Source organism: Serinus canaria, chromosome 1A (assembly GCF_022539315.1).
Source record: "Serinus canaria isolate serCan28SL12 chromosome 1A, serCan2020, whole genome shotgun sequence".
Lineage (NCBI taxonomy): Eukaryota > Metazoa > Chordata > Aves > Passeriformes > Fringillidae > Serinus > Serinus canaria.
The window spans coordinates 11,901,764-11,922,870 of record NC_066314.1 but is presented as its reverse complement, the minus strand read 5'-3'; the positions used below and the strand labels follow the sequence as shown (position 1 = coordinate 11,922,870).

General features: G+C 39.9%; 1 protein-coding gene across 5 annotated transcripts in view; it reads right to left on the bottom strand.

The window, feature by feature from the left end:
• The window catches only part of GSAP (gamma-secretase activating protein), a 47,374-nt gene extending 42,508 nt beyond the window's left edge, over positions 1-4,866 (bottom strand). For 3 of the 5 annotated variants that reach the window (XM_050981953.1, XM_050981965.1, XM_050981955.1), the window contains exon 1: positions 1,994-2,366. In XM_050981953.1, the coding sequence (XP_050837910.1) occupies positions 1,994-2,078 (85 nt within the window). In that variant the 5' untranslated portion in view covers positions 2,079-2,366. The other 2 variants (XM_050981958.1, XM_050981960.1) reach the window with 2 other exon arrangements.
• Between the last annotated feature and the right edge of the window lie 16,241 nt (positions 4,867-21,107).

Below are 21,107 nucleotides of genomic sequence, written 5' to 3'. Positions count from 1 at the left end.
GAACCTTCCTGGAACTTAACAATCACCTCAAACTTTCAAGATGAGTACTATGGTCTCCACATTTTCTCATGCAATATTTCCTCAGCACAGAATTTTGGTAGAGAAGAAGATCCATGTCAATGAATTTACCTATCACTGTACACAGACATCTTAAAGGTGCTGAAAAAGTTCTGTGTCAGAAAAGAGTTTCTCTTCTCTAGAGAACAGTCAGTGGGAATATGGAGGCAAAGAAGTGGCAATGGTCTCTGCTCCTGGAAACTCCTGCAGTAAAATCCTGCACATAGAATTACAACTTCTTCCTCATGCCCACAGCTGAGACCAACAGGCTGCAAATGAGCCAACCCAGCCTGCCTGCCCAGCACACAGCTTTTACCAACATAATCAGGAGAACACAGTTTGATTTCCTGAAGACCATTATATGCAGCTCGTACCAAATTAAGTGGAATAAAGAGAACAAGGCTGGTTCACTTTGCCTGCCGCTCCCTTCCTATCATCACAGTACTCCCAGCTCTCACGCAATCAGCAGTTCTCACATGCTATCAAGTGCTTTCAAGTCCTTAGGAAAGAAAATAATAAATATGAATAAGTAAAATCTGAAAATACTGACAGAAAGTACCATGACTCCTAAAAATTACTTACTTTCTGTGATATTTCTTTGATGTTTAAATTCATCTTTTCAAATCCCTACCTCCCACCTTCGCATTCTTAATATGACAGCACTGCATGAGGAGGAAGAAGTCACTATACACAAATACAGCAGGGCTGGTATTTGATCAGACACACCCTCCAAACTAGAGTCTTATGCTTCTGTATTACCAGGGACATTACTGAATGAAGACTCTATTACATTTTAAAAGACTCAACACAGTTTTCTCCTTCCCAAACACAAGTCAGTGCCATTTCGAGACTCTTATGCTGTTAACATATAGATTCACTTATCTTTGAATTCATCACTGATGAACTGATAAATTCATAGATTAATCAATTATGCATGGAGAATTTCAGAATTTTACCTCAGATCCCTTCAGTATACCTTTCAATAAATGTTCATTAATGTAGAAAATGTGAATTATTTTAACAGATTTTTTAAATGATGGCTTGCTAAATAATTCCCTTATTCTCCAAGCTGATACTTTCTGGTTTGTCACCAAACAGCCCCTCAATGCGGGAAACAAGTAAAGCACTTTTAGTAAAGTAAAAGCAACTGAAGGCGTTTCAAGTTCATCACACCTGCATATCGATGGTATTTCTACTGAAGCAATAAATTTTACTGTATTATAATTTTATTAGGATAAGGTTTTCATCAGTTTATGAAAAGCAGAACTGAGCCAGCTGCTCTGCAGATGAATAACAAGCAAAAAGCCACAGAGCCAAGAATACGGGAGGTCACTTTTTCCAACCACCACCCCGAGCGCTCTCTATGCCGGCGATCGCACGGTGCGGTGACAGCTGACGCTGCATCTAATTTTAAACTAGCACTCGTTTACCAGGCACACCAAAGCGCTCAGGCTGTGAGGCTTTTCCTCCTCAGAAAGGGGAGCAGCGTGGGAGAGGGAGTAATGCTAACACTTTTTTTTTTTCTTTGCGGAGGGAGGGGGGCAGGGAGGAGCGGAGAAGAAAAAGAGAAAGCCCCAAACGTGTGAAGAAGCAGGAAGAACGAAACAAGCTGTGGAGTGTAGCAGATGTGGAGAAGTGTTTTCGGCATGTCAGAAATTCCTTGAGGACAGCAAACTTGCCCCTCTCAAGTCCCTCCGGCACCCGAGGGGGACCCAGGGGCCGAGGTGGGCCCAGGAGCCGCTCCCCCGCCGCCATCCCCGGCCCCCGCGGCTGGAGCTCCCGCTGCGGGTCTGTCCGGGGGTCTCTCGGGGACCCGCACCCGGGGGCCTCGCCGCAGTCCGGCTCCTCCGCAGGCGAGAGGGCAGAGAGGCGCCAGAGAGAGGGAGGGACGGCCGACCGGAGGGAAGGGGCTCTCCTCGGCCTCCCGGAGCGTTACCTAGAGCCGCGGCGCAGCCCCGCTCCGCCAGCCAGGGCAGCACGTCCCTCCGCAGCTCGAACTCGGGCACCAGGCGCAGCAGCATAGCCCCGGCCCAGCCCGGCCCGCTGCCGCTCCGGCTCGGCTGCCCTCAGCCCGCCCCCTGCGTGGGGGGCGGCCCTCAGGGGTTCCGGCGGCTCCCGGCCCGCTCCCGGCCCCGCCGGCCCTTCCGCTTCCTACCGCGGCGGCACAGCGCCTCCGAGCCTCCCGCGGCCGGCCGCCTCCGTGCTGCTGGCCCGCCGGACTCAAAGGCTTTCGTTTTCCCCATGGAGCGGGCGCACAGGCTCCTCCTCAGGCCGGCTGGAAGAATCACAAAATATTCTGAGTTGGAAGGGACTCACCAACATCGTCAAAGTCCAGCTCCTGGCCCTGAGCAGGTCAGCCACAAGAATCACACCATGTGCCTGAGAGCATGGCCCAAACGCTTCTCGGTGCTGTGACCGCTTCCCTCCATCCTGTCGGTGAAGAGCCTTTTTCTAAAATCCAGCCTACGTTTCCCCTGGCACAGCTCCAGGCTATTCCCTCCTGTCACTGGTCGCCAGAGAGAAGAAGGGGCAATCCTTTAGGAAGCTTCACCACGGAGTGACTCAGACAGCAGCCTGTCAGTGAGGCCTGGGGTTGAGCTTCAGTCGCTTGGTGTTCACAGACCAGGAGGCCCTGGGACAAGATGCCCTGCCTGTAATCCCCCAGGAACCATTAGCATTAGAACTTCAAGTAGCATCCCTGTTTTCTGAGACTGTTCACTCTGAAATTGCTTGTTGAATAGTTGGAGTCTCTGTCTGTAAACTGCTGGCAAAGCTTAGGATGTCCTCTCAGACTAGGCCTGGCCTTTTTGTGCTTTTCATCTGCAAAGGAGGTAAAACTTCATGTAATCTTGGGGAGGGGGGGCGGTGTGGTTTGTTTGCTTGGGGTTATTTTAGCTGTTGAAAATATTTGTAGCACTGATAAGGTGCTACTCCTTATCTATAGCCTGCCTAATTACCATTTCCCATCTGAAATGTGCTGACTGATATCAGCCAGCTAAAGGTGGCATAAAAGTGGAGAGGGGCTGTGAGGACACACACCAAGCTCGACATACCCAAATACAAAACATCTTGAGCCTGTTCTAAGAGCTAATCCCTGTACCAAGTTTTTCCCCATCACTACTGAGATCTGGAGTCATAAAAAGTCCAGATCAGAATCAGGTACGTCTGCAAAGTGTGAATGAAAGGCAGGTTAATAATCAAAATGCAAAGCAAACATGCTCTTCTTGTCAATCTCCATATTGCCAACTTTTACCACAAGTTTTGTATTCAGCATTTTCCTTAAAGCTCCTTAGATCAAGTGGTTGTGCAAGAATTTCAGCTTATATTTTCACTGTTGTGAAATAAAGCTTGAAAATGTGACTGGAGTATTTATTTCGGACACAAAAGTAGAAAACAGACAAGAGGTCCCAAATGGATGCATTTTTTGAGATAAAAGATGGGGCTACTTCATGAATATGAGAATGACACAACTGGAGAGGCAAGCAAAGGAGGGAAACAAAGCCAGCAGAATGACTGATTCTGTAAGTATGTGTAAAAGGGGAGACTTTCATGTGAAGAAAGTCTCCTGTACCCAGATCTAGAGTTCATGTTTATTATGTAAAACTGTATTCCTTGAGCCATCAGTCTGGCTATGCAAATCAGAAGCCATATCTACAGGCCCTGAGCTCCGAGTTGACTTCCTAGAAGCACCACACATTCCTCAGAAACCAAAAAGCTGACTCATTCAGAGTTCTTCAAGTAATAACTCAGAATAGAGTATCAGGCCACCTTAAACCTGATACATGAAGTCAAACAGTTGATGAAAAAGCCGTAAGCATCTAAAAAAACCCTTCAGCAGTCTTTGAATTAAGACAGAGCCTGATGTATTTTTGATAACGTCTCCCGACTTTGCTAGATGTAGAAAAAAGCTCTTGGTTTAAAGAAACTACCCATTTTCTTATCTCTGTCAGATGAAATCAAAGTGACCCATTTGTCACTTTTGCTTGCATCATGAAACTAAATTGTGAATTTTGCTTTCAATTCATACTCATTTTGCTTTTCTGATTATCTGGCTCACTTAATTTTGGTTTTTAGTTCCAGGCTGAAGCTGTGCAGGCACAGGAGCTAATCCCAATGGAGCAACTTCCAGGACTGGGATGTGAAATTAAAGCTCCCATAAAAAAAAGAGACAAATTAAATTTCTCTATTTTCTTTTTAATTCAGAAATCTGTTCCTGCCTTAGTATCAGGAGGATATCCCTTGAATTTTTGTCTGGATTGAGTCTTGACCACAGGGAAATCATTAGAGAGCAGAAATGGCCCTACTGGTTTTATTGTAACCATCATCAGCATTATTTTACTAATATCAATTTTTGCGCTAATTTCCTGTGCCCCCATAATCCCTTTTCACACAGTTCATATGGCAAGTATTATAAAATTATGCCACGACACAGGTGTGGGTCTCATGAAGAATTGCCCCTGACATGGCAGTGATGGGTGTAAGGCACCTTTCAGCTCTCAACAGAACAAAGTTTTGTTCATGGACAAAAACACAGATCCATAGACCATCGATGTGTTCCACTTTGGGAAATTATACATAGAACTTCTTATGAAGAATGAATATCTGAAATAATTATTTGAGCACATGACAGCCTGGCAAACAGTTCATGACTTTTTTGGGAAGTACTGCTTACTGAAGGCAAGCTCTTTTCCCACTGTTCCAGTAATAGAGGGTTTATTGTCATCATGTCTAGACAGTTGTTTCCTTGAATGTTTTCATCCAGTCAAACACAAAAAATAAATTTTCTTCCTGAAGTTGGTGCTTAATATGTTTACTAAATCCTCTTGGCAACACAAATAAGATGCAAATTGAATCAATATTTTAGTAGTAAAGTGTGCGATTCAGAGTTAGTAGAATAAAATACCTTTATTTCAGTGTGTGAGATTACTTTTTTAGTCTCTTTAATCACTGAATATCAACATAGGTCAGAATTATTTCACTGAAATCAGTCAGCATCTGTTATGGAAGCCAGTGCTTCATGGAGGTGCTTTTGTATGCTTTGTTTAATAATTCATCATAGGAAATAGTCTTTCAACTGCTAATAAAAAAAAAAACAAAATCTCGCTATTCATGCTCATGTTGAATGGCACCTTCTTTTAAATGGCTTCACTGAAGTCAGTACCATGCTGGAGCCAGGAACGTGAGTGAATGAGGCTCCTGAAACAGTTAAGGTATTCCTCAAAGTGAGGGAGGGGAAGAGAATGAAACTTAGGGAAGTCTCTGACTGTCATCTAAGTGGCATTTTTGTTTCCGCTGCTTCTCCCTCCATGGCCCAGGCTCTGAGGCTCCTTTGTTCTTTCCAGAGACTAACCCCTGCTAGTGCTGATGAAAGCCCTGTGAGCACACACTGTCTCAACAGCTGTTGGAGGAGCTCTTGGCTCTATGTTTATTCTTCAGTTCCAGCCTAATTGGGATTCATCAGCAGGATTTAGAAACTTGGTGTGTTTGTGATATTTCAGTTTTGACTTCATTTTGAATTGCAAGAGGACAGTGTCAATACTTTGCAACAGAGTTGCAGTTCTCTTGGGAATTGGTATAATAATGCATATATCAGCAGATCAGTTCCAATTTCTTACAATTTTTAGATGTCTTTCCATTATCATTTTTATTGTACAATGAAAGGAATATTTAGCAGAAATGCATTCCTTCAAAATGTAAGGTTGCAGTGCTGTAGAGTGGAGACTATAGACAGGGACTGCACAGAATGAAAACATCAGTCTGACTTTTGTCTCACTGAGCTTCAGGCACTTTGAAAATAGGGTTCTAGTGTGAGGTTTTTTTTTTTTTTGTCTAGGGTCCTTCTAGTTAATGAGGAAATATAAGAACTCTAGAGAGTAACTGATACCACCTGGTTTTAGAAGTTAATTTAAGGTGCATTTTACCTGACTGTGGATGCAGGTTCTCCTGTCCCCTCACTTCCGTTCTCCTGCCTATTGGAAATGTGCAGCTGAAGGCCTGGAGGAAAGTGGCACTGTCCCTTCCCTTGTCTGCCTCCAATTAGATCATATCCAATGTAATATGGAAGGGGGCCCTGAGGGTGCAGTTTGATGGGCAGCTGATCTAACAGTTCATGACTGTTGAAAGGACGGACCCAGACTTTAGTCCCTTCTTGTTTTCTTCTCCCTTCCTCATCCCCAGGTCACTCAGCCTCTTTCTTCGTTTGCCAGCTCTCCTGTCCATCTAACACCTCTGTGATCCATCTGTACTGGCTAACATACTAAAATCTATTTACTTTTATTTAATGGTTTAATTTTCTACTCTGAAGGTGTCTGCAGTCACAGAAAGCCTTTACAAGTCCGCAGCCATTGCAAAGGGAAGCAGTGGTTGTGTGGCCCTGGCAGCAGGGAGGGGAATGGAATAGATCTCCCTGTTCTGGTGACAGTGAAGTGTTAGACTCACATGGCTCATTCAGGCCTTTTGCAAAATGCTTTCCTCTGACATTCAAGTTGAAAGAAGCAGTCATTTTTGCCCAGCATTGCTCTGGTCCATTACCCAGCCACTGCTGGCATAGTTTCCAGACCAGAGAACTGATCCAACTGAAAAGTAACCTTGAGGGAAGAAAGAAGGAGGTGGAAGAGGATGGTTTCAGTAATGTCAGCTATCTATCAAGGTTACTGAACCCTTATGTCAACAAAAATGAAGTTGCTCTACAGACCTGAAATAAACCACTCATTCTGGGCAAAAGACCTTGGGGATACTGCTTTTCCTGATGCTGGTGCTCACTTAGGTCAGTGTAAGTTTCTGCCAAACTGCAGCCTTAGGATGTGGTTAATGGGACTAGAGGCACCTGCTTCTCCTGACTTACTGTAAAAGAAGTCTAGGTATGAGTTTTTAGCAGATTGAAGTCAGGTGAGTAAAACTTACCTTTAGCCTGCTTGGCCTGCTTTTCTGTTACCATCAGGATCAATAGAAACCACTGTTTTTTAATACCTTATTTGTAAACTCTAACAATGATTTCTTTGATACTGTGCAACACTTTTAATATATTCAAATTATTCTCTGAAAATCTGAATACATTTCCCTGGCACATCCTAAAAATATCTTTTATTTATTTTATGTTGGTTCCAAACAAATGTCACATTAATAAGCAGAGAGGCTTGGGTAGGTGTACGTCATCAGTCACGCAGTGGTTTCTTCTTCCAAAATACTTCCAGAATTAGGTCTGACCTCTTTTAACAATGAGCTATTTATAGGATTCATAAGGGCCTTATCCTCCAACCCTGACTCAGCCAAAACTCACCACTGACCTTGACCTCCTGTAGTCTATTCTTGTAGCCTTACTCATGTGAGGAGCTTTTATTTGCTGACCTGACTTGGGGAGTGTATTCTCATAAGTATGATTTTGCAGGCTTGGTTTCCAGCTCAGTGGGACATGGTAAAATGCCATAGAATCAATTCCTGATATGCATGTATAATTTATACAATGTCATAAGTACAAAATAAGAGGGAAATTGCTAAGTTCTGCATTCAGTACTGCAACAATAAACTGAGTGTTATTATATTAAGTGCATACAGCTACAAATGAAAGCATTGGATTCCCATTTTGGAAGACAGTACATGTATTTTTAGAAGAAAGCAGTCACTAGATTTCTCAATCATAAGAATTATTACTAAAAGTACTTGATTTTTTTCATCAGGAAGATACAACTGTTTTTAAGTAGAATATTACTGCAGTGTTAGGTGATTACACTAGTGCAGTATGACAGTGGCAATCTATTTTCTGTATTTTTTGTGTCTTTTTCTAAAACCCCTTCTAACTAGTGTTGGGGGATTTTTTGGTTTTTTGGGTTTTTTTATAGCTCAGTCTGCCCTTGATTCTAACCAAAAGGCACCTTTTACTTTCCTCTTCCTCTTTCTTCCATTTTGGGCCATTGACTCCTCATTGCACTGTAAGTGACAGTCCAAAACTGAGGAATTCTGCAGCTGGGCTTGATTCCACCTCTTCTCACAGCACAATTGGTTTTTCTTATCACAGCAGGAGTACAGAAACCGAAAATTTACTTAAAATTGCATATGGATGCATTGTTGTACCTTCAGAAGTGGTCAGTTCCAAATGCTTCTGAGAAAGGTGCAAGTAGCCCTGTGGTTGTCAAATAATGAGACTGTGCACCTGTCTTCAATGTTAGGTTTCATTCTGATCTCTGATAGTCAGAGACTGATTTATCCTCAAAGTATAACATTTAATAATCCAGGGTATTCAGATTAATTAGAACTGTACATATTCTCAAAATCCATAGAAATGTTTAATTCCTTTTTAAGTTTTAGGCTCAGTGACCCTTTTTATCGCGGTCTAATTATAGGGTACATGAGAAGTAAGAGAAAAGTAAGAGAATTATTTAAGAAACTTCCATCATTTAATTGCTTTGCATTAATTTCAAATTCCTGCACCATCTTTCCTATAGCGCATTTAGTCTTCTGTGCTCTTTCCTAAGTCAATCATAATTAATCTTTTAATCTTTTTTTCAGAGAAGCTGCTTTTCATGCTCTAGATCATGTTTGTAGCTTTTCATGAACATCATCTGAGGAGGGCCTTTGAAAAACCTTCTTTAAAACCCAGAAGTAACGTGTATGCACTTGTTTTTCCATTTTGTCAGGACACTCAGGAGTGTGGTTTTCCTTTGCATGGGCAGAGGTGTTTGGCTTATCATGATCATGGTTAGGCCTTTCATAAATCTGTCATTAGAGACTGTCAACACTTGACCTAGTGATAAAGATCCTTATTTTATTGCTAGAAATCTTTTTTAGCCATATTTTTGTGGATATGTACACGTTACTGACTTAAAGTACTATTAGATAGATGATTTTAAGGAGAAGGTTTGTATGTTAGCCCATGAACTTTCTCATTTTTACAGTGTTGGATGTACCCTGCCTGTGCTTTATTTTAAATTTATCAGTTTATAATATCTGTGTTATTTCCTCTGTAATCCTTCTGCTGTTTTTGTATTTTTATTAAAAGAAAAATATTATTATAATCAATGTTATCTGCTGGGGGAAAATAAAGCTAAACAGGGGTGATTATTTGTTTTGTGTAAAACTTCAGACTAACTAAGCCAGACAGATCAAAGGTCCATCTAAATAACATCTTGTGCTGACAGTAGCCAGTAATAGATGCTGAGAGAAAGCATATATAAAAACATAAAAGTTTTTTTTTTCCTTCTCTTGCAACTCCTTTAAAATTAAGGAATCAGGACAATCTGGAATATACTAATTTTTTTTTTCATCCAAAAAATCCTATGATAATTCATTTAATGATTTAATAAATGGAAAAGAGTACATCTGTCTATTTAATTCTACTGTCTGATAATTTTCTGTGGTGTGCTGTAGTTTTTAATTTAAGAAAAAAGTGCATTATCATTCTCCACTCAGGATTTTATATACGTTTATCACATTTTCTTTATTCCAAGGTGAGGAGTGTATTTAATATCCTTTAATGTAAAATGTATGCCTTACTTCTTACAATCCTTATTAAACTTCTTTGTGTTTTTCTGAGACTTGTGTTTGAGTAGGCATACAGAGGCTTTATTCTTTGTAATTGCTGTTTTTATTTTCTTGGGAGTGCCATTGATCCATAATTTGCATCTTTAATATTGTAATAAAGTTCCCTTTAATTTTTCTTACGTCAATGACTATTTGCTTGTCAAATTCTCACCTAGACCTTCTAATTTCCATTTTATACTTTATTTTCCATAAGTATCTTTTTGAAGGCATGTAAATGAGTGGTTTGCTTTTCACAGGCACAAAAGCCATCTAATGTTAATTATCAGTTGTAGCTCACACATTGCTTTTAGCTTTGGCCCTCGGGCAGGAAGCAGCTGTCCAGGACACCAGACTGGTGGGGACAGTTAAATTGCTGCAGAAACAGTCTGTACTTGGCAGCATCCTCCAGAAGACTCAGGAGATCAAGATGAACCCATGAGGTTCAACAAGGCCAAGAGCAAGGTCCTCCACCTGGATTGGGACAATCCCCAGTATCAATACAGGCTGGTGGATGAAGGGATTGAGAACAGCCCTGATGAGAAGGACTTGGAGATGCTGTGGATGAGAGCTGGACATGACTTGGCAGTGTGCACTCTCTGCCCAGAAAGCCAGTTGTGTCCTGGGCTGCACCCAAAGCAGTGTGGCAGCAGGGAGAGGGAGGGGATTCTGCCCCTCCTTCTTTGTTCTCATGAAACCCCACCTGGAGTTCTGCATCCAGGTCTGGCATCTTCTGCACAGGGAAGAAACAGACCTGTTTCTGACAGAGCAGTGTCAGAAAAGGGTCACAAAAATGATCAGAGGTCTGGAGCACCTCTCTTACTGAGGACAGGCTGAGAGAGTTGGAGTTGCCCAGCCTGGAGAAGAGAGGACTACAGGAAGACGTTATTGTGACCTTTCTTCACTTAAAGGTGGTTTACATGAAAGATGGAGAATGACTGTTCACTGAGGCCTGTGGTGACAGGAGAAAGGCCAATGGTTTTAAACTGTAAGGGAGTAGGTTAGATTGCTTATAAGGAAGAAACATTTATGATGAGGGGTGAGTGAGACACAGGAGCCCAGGTGAAGTTGTGGATATGCCATCCCTGGAGATGTTCAGGTTTGGATGGGACTTTGTGCAACCTCCTTGCCCATGGCAGAAAAGATGTCCCTGACTGTGGCAGAGGGTTGGACTAGCTGATCTTTAAGGTCAGGAAGAGAGTGGCCATGGAAAACAGCAGTGCCTTGCAGTTGCAGTAGCTTTTACATGTTCACACATTCCTAGTGGGGACTGTGGGTAGGAAATGTGCAGGGTGGTGCTGGGCACACAAACAGTGGGACTGTGGCTCTTGGTTATGGGAACAAGAAGCTTGCTTAGTTTTCATGCTCTAAATTGCTTAAGGACCTCAGATTAGATACTCTATACTGCTTTGTGGACTGGGAGCTTAATGAGGTTAGCTAATGAGTTTTATGTCCCTTATTGTGCAGAATGAATGTTTCTACAAAGTTTTGTTTTAAGAACTACATGAAAAATAGCCTTGAGTGGTATTCTCAGGCTGGGAAAAAATTACATAAAAATGTAAATACATCTTTAAAAACCAGTTTTAATTACTTAAAAGCTAAGTGAACCAAATACCCTAATTCTAATTTTCTGATTGTTGTGTGACTTCTGTCTGAAGTGAGGTTACAATTATTTAGGTACCTTAAGGATGCCTTAATATTTTACTGTAAACACCCTTTTTTTTTTTTTTTTTTAATTACCACAATCTTATTTTTTATTATACATTTCAATTACTTGTACATATCTCTTTTTTCTCAAAATCCTGAAATAATATTTTTGGTTCTGAATATAAAGATCAGCTTCATGGGTCACTTTAAATATCAGGACAGCTCAGATTGCCTGAACTAAAGGCAGTGAAGTCAGTCGAAAGTGATACGGCCTGCTGCTGCTGCTCTGCTTTTTCTCATGTCTGGAAAGGTCTGAGGTTGGTGAATATATGGAAAGCTAGAAAAAGAGCAATCTTGTTTAAAATCAAGGTGTAGGTAGAAAATTTGCTCCATTAAACAACCTAATGAAGTAATCATCAGAGTCACTGAGGAGGGCAGGCAGCATCCTGCAGAGCTGCATTTCCAGCTCGCCGATCAGGCTCTGTTCCTTCCACTGAGGCCACAGGATGAATGCACAACATGCAAATCTAACCAGTTGTAGGTGCTTTTTGTAGTTCTCCCATGACTAAGAAACTAATGATCATGAGTAATTTATTTCAACCTTTTATCCTATGTCTTTTTATCTAAAGATGGGATCCCCAAGACATCACCTCCCCTAAACTGTGGAAAGCACAGAGCAGTAATTTGTAACCTCCTCTCAGTGCTTCATTTTCAGCTGTGCCAGTCTACAAAGCCACCATTTCCAGCACATCTGATGGGCTCACCAGGCATGTACAGTACAATTTTCACTTTCAAATGGCCAGTACAAGAACACTTGTTTCAGGAGACTGCAAACACCCTAAGACCAGCTTTCAATTTGCTCAGGCCTGCAATCCTACTGTAATGATTGCCCTCTCACCATCCTTTCCATAGGAGCTGTCACTACCAGGAGAAGCTGAGTGTTTTGAAACGTGCTGCTGTTCCTGGAAGAGCAGTTTGAGCAGGGCAGACTGGTCCTTTCAGGTGAAAGGCCATTAATTCACTTAGGAGTCATGGATACACAAAATTTAAAGAAAGTATGTGATTCCTTCAAACAGTGAAGTAAGAGTCATCCTCATGACTGAAGAGGATGAGGGTGAGGTGGAAGGCTTGGTCTTCTCCACTGGGGGATACAGAGTTTCAAAATGAGACTAATAATAAAAACATCCAAGTCTTTTAGAGAGTTACCTAAGAACCCAAACTTGGGCAACTGTTTAGTGAGTGGAGGAAGATGGGCAAGAGTGGTCTGTCTGCCCCTCACCCCACCACCTCAAGGTGCTTTGTGACTACAAATACAAAGTAGTACAAGGCAAGGAATGTGTAAAAATAATTAACTCGAGCAAAATGATTACAGCCAGGAGCTGGGCTTGCTAGTGAACTAGATAAGGCTTAATAGTCTGTGAGGGTGAATTGTGTTCATGAAGTGGGGAAACATGTTTTTTTCTTACAGATTTGTTGGGATTGGCCTACATGGATGTATAAAGGTTGCAGAAGCAGGAAAACACAGGAATTACTGCTGGACCTGAGAGATAAAGCTGCAGATTTTAGGATAACTGTGTTCACGTAAGGCATGTATCATTTTTGCTTAAAATGGGTTAACTTTGAACAGTAAGAAGTAGGTATGTTAGGGTGTGTGAGGACCACAGTAAGTTTTTGTTGGTTGGTTGGTTGATTTTATACATACATACACGCACACATGTATATATAAACAGAAAAGAGAATCTTGTTGTAAGTTAACTGGCTTATTGGTGTCAGACTGTCCCAGATGCTAGATTCATATATTAGCTGCTGTTAGCCCATGAAGACATAGCTGATGCTACTAAGAAGTATATTTTACAGCATACTTTCTGAACACTGTAATGCAGCCTTTCCCACCTGGACTACACCTCTCACAACCCATCTAGAATAGAAAATAAATGAAAAAAGAATTAGAGGCCGATATTAAAGTCTTGGAAATATAACTAATAAATATAAAAGCTGGGAAAAAATTCTGTGTAGCAAAACCAAATTAACATAAGTAGCATAGCATCTTTAAACTTTCTTTTTTTTTAATTGAAACAATTCCAGAATTAAAGTCACTTCAGGCTTGTCTTTAGGCCAGACTGACTGGAAAATGTTTCAATTTCAATGAACGACGTTTGGTTTAGTCTGAAACTGGTAAGACCTGAAAAGCTTCCACAAAATCTCATTTAAATATAGCAATGCCCAATTTTGGTAATGTAACATGTACAAACAAGATGTCCATCAGTTTAGCTGGCAATTTTGAAAGATTTCCACTAAATACTTTGCAATCTTCTGAAGCATTTGAGAACCACAAATACTATGGACTTTTCCCCCCTGCTATTTAGAGAATAAATGTAGCTTAATTTCTACTTGTTTTTTTTTGCTAGTATTTTTTTATTCCTGCTTCACTATGGTTGATACAGTAAAGCTTTTTCTCAGTGCTCAGCTTTTATTCTGTTTGCTGCTGGTTGTGCCTTTTGACCTGTGCTGGGGATTTGCTGGTACAAAATAGGAACATAATTTGGTTTGGACCAGAATTTGATGTAATGTTTTTAACATCTGTATTCCACATGCATCTTTACAGATTATACTTATGGGCAAAGTATTGGTACACATTTGAAAATTAGCTTTCTAGACACTAGCTAGACTTACTAGCTAGTAATCTTACTGTGGGAATAAGATTGGTATTTAAGGGAAAAAATTAGTGAATTGTATCCCATGATTTTTTGTTTTGTTTCCTCTAATATGAATTAGAATGGCTATATATTCTTGAATGTGTCATTTCAGCTTTCAGTTTCTAGTTTTACAGTATTAGGTGATCAAGACTGCATTCAGATCAGGGTTTGTATTTTTACAGACAAATGTAATTTTTACCATTAAAAAATACATGAGAAAACTCAAGCTGCAACTAGAAAAACTAAAGAAAGCAAAAGTCAGGTTTACACAGATCAAGAGAGTTACAGCAGTGAAGAGTTTGGTTCCAAGGCATATCAAAATGTTTTGCCCTCTCTAATGGGGTGATGCAGTCACCATGACTGCAATAGGGCATCAGTTTACAGTTTGGTTCATTTAAACTATTTCTTTACCAGAAGTGCAGGCAGTCAGCCATACAAGTGGCCAAACCAGGAATGTATTGTTCTAATGCTTATGAAGTCAAAAAAACCCAAGCAGAAACCCTTCAGCCATTCTGTCCCACTTTGTCAGCTCTTTTAAAGTTTTGCAAAGACAGGGTGATATGGAATATGTTTCATTTTCAATAAAACCTTGCCAGAGAAAATTCTGAGGGCATAAGCCACATTTCTGGAAATTGCAATGACTCAAGTGACCTCTTGTTCTGACAACTACAATTTTAAGCCTGAACTACTCTGATCTGTAATCAAGACAGGGAAAAAGAAACAGTGGTGTGGGCAAAACAGACAGGATGGGATTGCATCAGGATATGGTGTTTGTTTAGTAAGAAAATTGTGAGGACATTTCTTTTCTCTTTAATTTAGTCAGTTGTATGATTGTTTCAGGTTGGTCATTTGCCTTCAGGATTGTTTGTATTGTACCAGGCTAAGGGCAGCTGTACCCCTATGGAATCATGGTACTGAGAAGCTGTCTGGGAATTCAGGAGATTGGTGCTTCATCCCCTACACTGAGCTGATCAGCTGTATCCTAGACCATCCCCAATGCAAGTATGCCTAAGTGATCTTAAAACTTCCCATTTCCTAAAGCCTTTCTAGTTCATGGCCTTCCAAGCTAACCTATTTTGGTATTTAACAATCCTTTTGGTTGGAAAGCATATTCCTAATATCTATGCTAAATCTCCCAAGCTATAAAATGACCTAGTTATTTCTTGGTTTTCCTCTTGTGGCCATGAGTAGGAATTAATGATATGCTCTTTATTTAAGGAAAGACTGTTTAATTTTTTTTTAACCTACAGTTTTTTAAATATATATCCAATATGATAAAGTGCATTAATACTGGAAGGGTGAGGATTTGCTGTACTGGACCTAGTTAGTGGTGTGTGCTCACTGTCCTTTCTGTGTGCCAGCCTGCCACTCTTCCTCAGCAGTAAGAGAAACCCTCCCTTTGGCCTGTATTTGCACTGGTGCAGCCAGGTGGAGGTTCAGTAACCTCTTGCCCTGCTCTGAATTTTTGCACTTGTAGTGCAGATGTGGCAAGAGCCTGTGGTGTTGGCAAAAACCTGTGTTCAGTGAATTTGTCTCAGGCATAAATTTTATCCCTTACACAAACATAACCTCAAAATGAGCAGATCCTGCCATTGCCTAAAACTGTGGAATCCTGTAGACCACAGCAATAGCTTTGCAGGTCAGGACAACATTTCATTCAATGTTTTAACTTCTTTAAAATATTTGTAATTACTAAAAACAAAATTGTATTATCATGTAATGCTGAAGCAGCTGAATTCTGCTGAGTTAATCCTGAGTAATACTGCTGCAAGTTTGACCTCAATGTGTATGATAGACAGGATTAATCAATTTTAAATGTTTTCAGTATTTCAGATATGTGGAATGCTTTATAAATGATAAATATTAGTTGCCCTAGCTGAAAATTTAAAAAAGCATTTGCCCCAATAACCAGCATTTGATCACAGTTCAAGTTCTTGACTGTGGTTCTACAAAGTGGCTGTGGTCATCCTGCTCTTACTCATGGCTGTGTAGAAGGATCTCAGTGCAAATGGGGGTAGTAAAAAGTCTGGGATAGTAAATGGTCAAGAGCAACTCAGCAAAACAAAATTAACCCCAAGAAGTAACAAGTACATTTAAGCAAGTCTCTTTTCTTCTGTCCCCCCCTCATGCTTTGAAGGAGGATTATCACATAAATGGACTGTACAGTGGATCCGTGGCATTGTAAGAAGCATTTATGGGGCCTACCAACAAATTCAGGATCTGGGCTACCAACTGTCCAAAATTTCAGGAATCATTAACAAAAAGGGATTTTTCATAGCTGATGGCTACAGAAAAATCTCTAATGTGACATCTGGGCTGCAGAACTGATGCTTCACTATCTTATCTAAATTGTAGAGATACCAGAGGACTCCAAAGTGAGAATATTTTTACTTTTTTTAGGTCACTTTTAGATGACAATGACACCTTTATAGCACTTCCTATTCATCCAGCTAGTTAAATGCTGGCCAGATTCTACACTTGATCATTGTACAAATCATCCTCTGGTATTAAAGGAGAAGTGACTGGGCCAAATGAGATGTACAGGCTTGGAAATTCTGCTTTCCTTTAGCCTTTCTGTGAGGCTGCTTTCCTTTAGCCTTTCTGATCCCTGGTGAGATCCACCACCATATTCCTGAGTGTGAACTAATGACTGCTTCCCTAAAGACATGCAGCCAACACAGTCTTATTTATTGGTTACATGAAACCCTAAGTCTTCAGCTGAAATTTATTTGGAAATTTACAGAAAATTCACAGTTAATGGGTATTTCCATGTGGCTTAGAAGTACAGAAGCCACACAAAAATGGAAGCAACTCTGCATCTTACACTCAGTACTGTAATGGAAAGTATAAGCACTTGGTTTCCCAGTAAACCTTCTCAGAGCTAATTTTAATGTAAACAAACTACTGCTTAGAGTGCTAATGTGTTTTTGCTGTGACTTGTGAGACGTGTTTCACTGTTTTATGTTATTCTTTTGTAGGTGCAATAGCAATCTATTGCCTGCCTTAGATTATATTTTCAAAATGCAGTATTTTTTAATGTATGTGCCATTGTTCTAGAAATTTGAATTGCATATGAAAAATTAACATGAAATTTTGCATTGTAAATTGGCTTTCAATGTGCAAATTTTGGTGCATGCATGGAAGTTTTGCATCAAAATATTGGGAAAATAGACATAAGGTGCATTTTCTTCAAAAATGAGCCGATAAGGAGATATTTGGAAAAAGGAAAATATGTAAGAAAAGGAGGAAGGGTAAATAAAATGTCAGTACTGACATTTTTGTCACTGCTCATTTGCATAGTTTACAAATGAAAAAAAAGTCCAATAAAATGCCAGACCAGCTTTTCCTTTCCTTACCTTTATGCATCATTGTTAATAATTAGATGCTGACTATCTAGTGCAGAATTGCTTTAAGCTGTTACTTCAGATGAAAGTTTTCCTGAGGAAAAACTTTGAGATTTTGTTATCCCAAAACATGGCATAGGATTCTTCTCCATGGAAAAATTCCTTCTGCTTGAAATGGGCTTTGCTTCCCAAAGCAGCAGTGGGAGGGTGTAGCTTTATTCTGTGCTCACTGAAGGCAGTAGAAAGTCTTGGAAGTCTACAGAACAGCATCAGCCTCATGGGGAACTTTATAACCAGTCAGAAGCCTTTTCTATAGCAGATTTTTCTTTGCATCAAACATACAGTAACCAAGTCATCTAAATGCACTGGAAATCTTTGGAGCTGCAAAAAGACTGAGTGGGCTTTGAATTACTTCCAAAAGGCCTTTAAGCCTCTTTCTACAAATAAACCTGCCCTTGAAGCTGTGCAAAGCTGTTGCATTAATTTTTAAATAAATTTCCTTTGGCTTCTTGTGCATAGAGTACAAAAAAATGAAAAGATGTTTTTCTTAGAGGTGCTGTTCTAAAACAGAAAGGGTATATGAGAGAAAGTACATATGAATATACTGGTGGAAACTATACAAAAGAGTACAAAAAAGTAAATACTACATTTAGATTGATGTGCTGGAGAAAAATCAACAAAACCTCTATACCTGATGTGGTGTTTCACAAAGCTACTGGAGATGCTGGAGGTCAATGGGCAAGGGTCACCCAGTGTTTACAGTGAGTGTACTGATGTTCTCAGATATTTTTAAAGCTTAAGTCCCTAACCAAAGTATTTTAAATAAATGGGGGTATCATCTAATGAAAGAAAAACTTATCTTCAGAGTTTTTGTCTTCACAATGAAGGATTTTATAAGGAGTCTCTAAAAGTATCTCTACTGAGGACACTACTCAATTAACTGGCCAGAAACAATCTTGGCTATGTAGAGATTAGTTTGGGAATGGTAATAAGTTATTTAGGGTAGTCCAGTTTAAAGATGATAGCTGAACATTTCAAACATTGAGCAAATGCAATAGCTTCTGTATGAAGAAATTCAAAATAGTTTTGACTGGCTTGCAGAAGAAAATTTAAGGAGGGTTTTGAGAGAGAACTCTGAACTTGTAAATACAGTGGGTGTTAGCCATCATTTTCTGGTGATACAAGGATTTAGGAGGAATCAAATGAAATCCTGTTGGGCAACAGATTTAAAACGAGCAAAGGGATGTACTTTTCCAGGTAACATTATAATTATGCTACAGAACTGGATACCATAGAATGTTTTGGATTTTAAATGTATCATGTCAAGGAGCTGCAACACTATTTATAACTGTAGCACAGGACGTCAATGTAAAGACTCAAGCTGAGGATGCCCTTAGCTGCAAAGTGCCAGTGCCTGTGGATGACCTGGCTGTGCATCTGTCTCATCTCTTGCATTCATTCACTCAACATCCACTACTGGCCACTTTAGAGATAGGTTAAAGGGGGGCATGGACCCAGCTGGACTGTGACCTGACCTGCTGTGATCAAAAATGTTGTACTTCTTTTTTCGTTGAAATTTTGGAAAAAAACTTTAAAAGTTCATTGAAATTCACTCTTTGACCTCTGTGAACACAAATTACCAGCACATACACACACACACACACACACAAAAAAAAATTAAAAAAAAATTTAAAAATGTAAAACCAGTAAAATTTTTAATGTTAAGCTTTCTAGTGACTATGAGTAATCTTTAATCTACCATTATGGTGAGAGACCATTACCTATAAACTGCCCACATTTCATTTGAGGGGAAAAGGAAATGGGGAAGGGTTTTAATGTATGTTACTTGGAGTTGGATGCACATTAATATCTCAGATTTATTAATCAGACCTATACTTACACTCAATTTCTAACCCTTATGATTTTATCCTATTTCAGCTGGTATTGTTGGAAAAAATCCAGTTTTGTTGAACTCTTTGTCCTGATAGCAAAATTAACTTTTAAACGTTCTTTTCATCTATCCAATTAACAGTTGGTTTAAAATGTAGAAAGATTTTTTAAAAACATCTGACTTTTTAAGGCTTCACTCATGAAACTTTTTTAATACAATTTTAGTAGAAATTAAAACCTTAGTAAGTAGAAATATGCATTTAGCAATCACCAACCATAACCCATTGTGAATGATAAAATCAAAAGGTGGCAGCAAAATAATAGTTGAAAATATTTTGTCATAAACATTGCTGAAAGGTAGGCTCTTCTGAGAAAAACAATTGAGATCAGTGTTAGGTCAAAATGAAGAAGATTGCATTAGAGAAGTGTATGATGAGCCACGTGCACAAAAATATCAACAAAAGGAGTGAGAAGATCAAGTATTTGATATTCATAGGCCATAATCTGCACCCAACTGAATTATGAGGTAATAATGTATAAAAAAATTACCTGACCTCCAGAAAACTATGTAAAACCCCTTTTTTTTTTTTTTTTTGAGACAGATGTTTCACAGATTTTCGTGTGGAAGCTGGAAGTATTTTAAAATGATAATGCCTTTATGTGCATTTTCTGCCAAGATGGATTATGTTATTTATGAGATTGATTTTGTTCCTGCCATTGCAAATTATTGGTAATGACAGAATAAAAGTGCATATCAGACTCCCCTGACATTAATGTTCTTAGGCTTAAATCCTAAGCCTACACTTCTTATGGCTGTGCCACAAAGAGGAGATTCCAAATTCAGCAGCTCTCAGTATGCTTTAAATAAACAACACCCAAAGCAAGGGGCCAGCTACCCTCCAGCAGCACCATCAGTAATTCCCTTTTCTGGTGGTGGATCCAAATGGGTGTTCATGCTGGCAACTCCCATTCCTTCTCACAGGGCTGGTGGGACAGCAAGGGCTGATCTCCTGTACAGGACACAGAGCTACAAACACCTGCTCCCACACTGTCCCCTGGCCTGGTGTTGGCTGCAGAAGAATCTCTCACAGAAGCTGGATTGCAGCTGCTACTGGGGGTATCTGCAATCAACACATGTTGTCATTCAAGCTTTTTTCAGCTTAAAATGTGACTGTAAAAAATAAAGGAGGCTGTTCATTATTGATTAATTGCTTAAGCTTTAGGACATAGAGTGAGAGGAATCAATAATAAATATCTATATCCATGTATATTCCCCTTTAGAAAAGCCAAGCAGCTGAAATCAATGAAGGCTCCAGCTTTTTGGTGATTGACTGCTTCTGCTGAGCTGGCTGTTGAAAGCAGAGTGTGAGCTGGAAAGTCTGATAATTCATTAACATGTGTCAAATAGGTTTCTGAGCTCCTTCACCAGCAGCCCTTGGAACAGCCTTGTGGCAGGAATGGAGCAAATGGAGAACACTTAACTGGGGGAGCAAATTTATGCTCAAGCAGAGAAGGAATTATTTCCAATTGTCATTAGATGTCAGAAAGTTTGTATGTGTTCTTTCAGAAACAGCCAAAAGCACCAGCCCCCATACCCCCCAGGTGAAAGTCACATTACTAACAGTAAGAAAACTTTCCATATTTATTTGTGAGACACATGAAAATCATAACGTGTCTACAAGAGCTTTGACGTGAGACACAATGATAGGACAGCAAGGAAAACCATATGGACAAACTCTGGAGAGGTAAATTGTATAAACAATTCCTGGAAAATATTTTTAAGGAAGGTTTGGCATCCCTGCTGCCAAATTTTCTGTGAGAAAATATGGGGAAAATATAGCTTCTAATTGAATGTAAAACTGGAGTCTTAGATTACTTTTTGTCAAACAGGTCTCACTTTGTTTCAAAGTATGAGATGTAGGACCAGGGCCCAGCACAATACACTTATCATAATCTACAA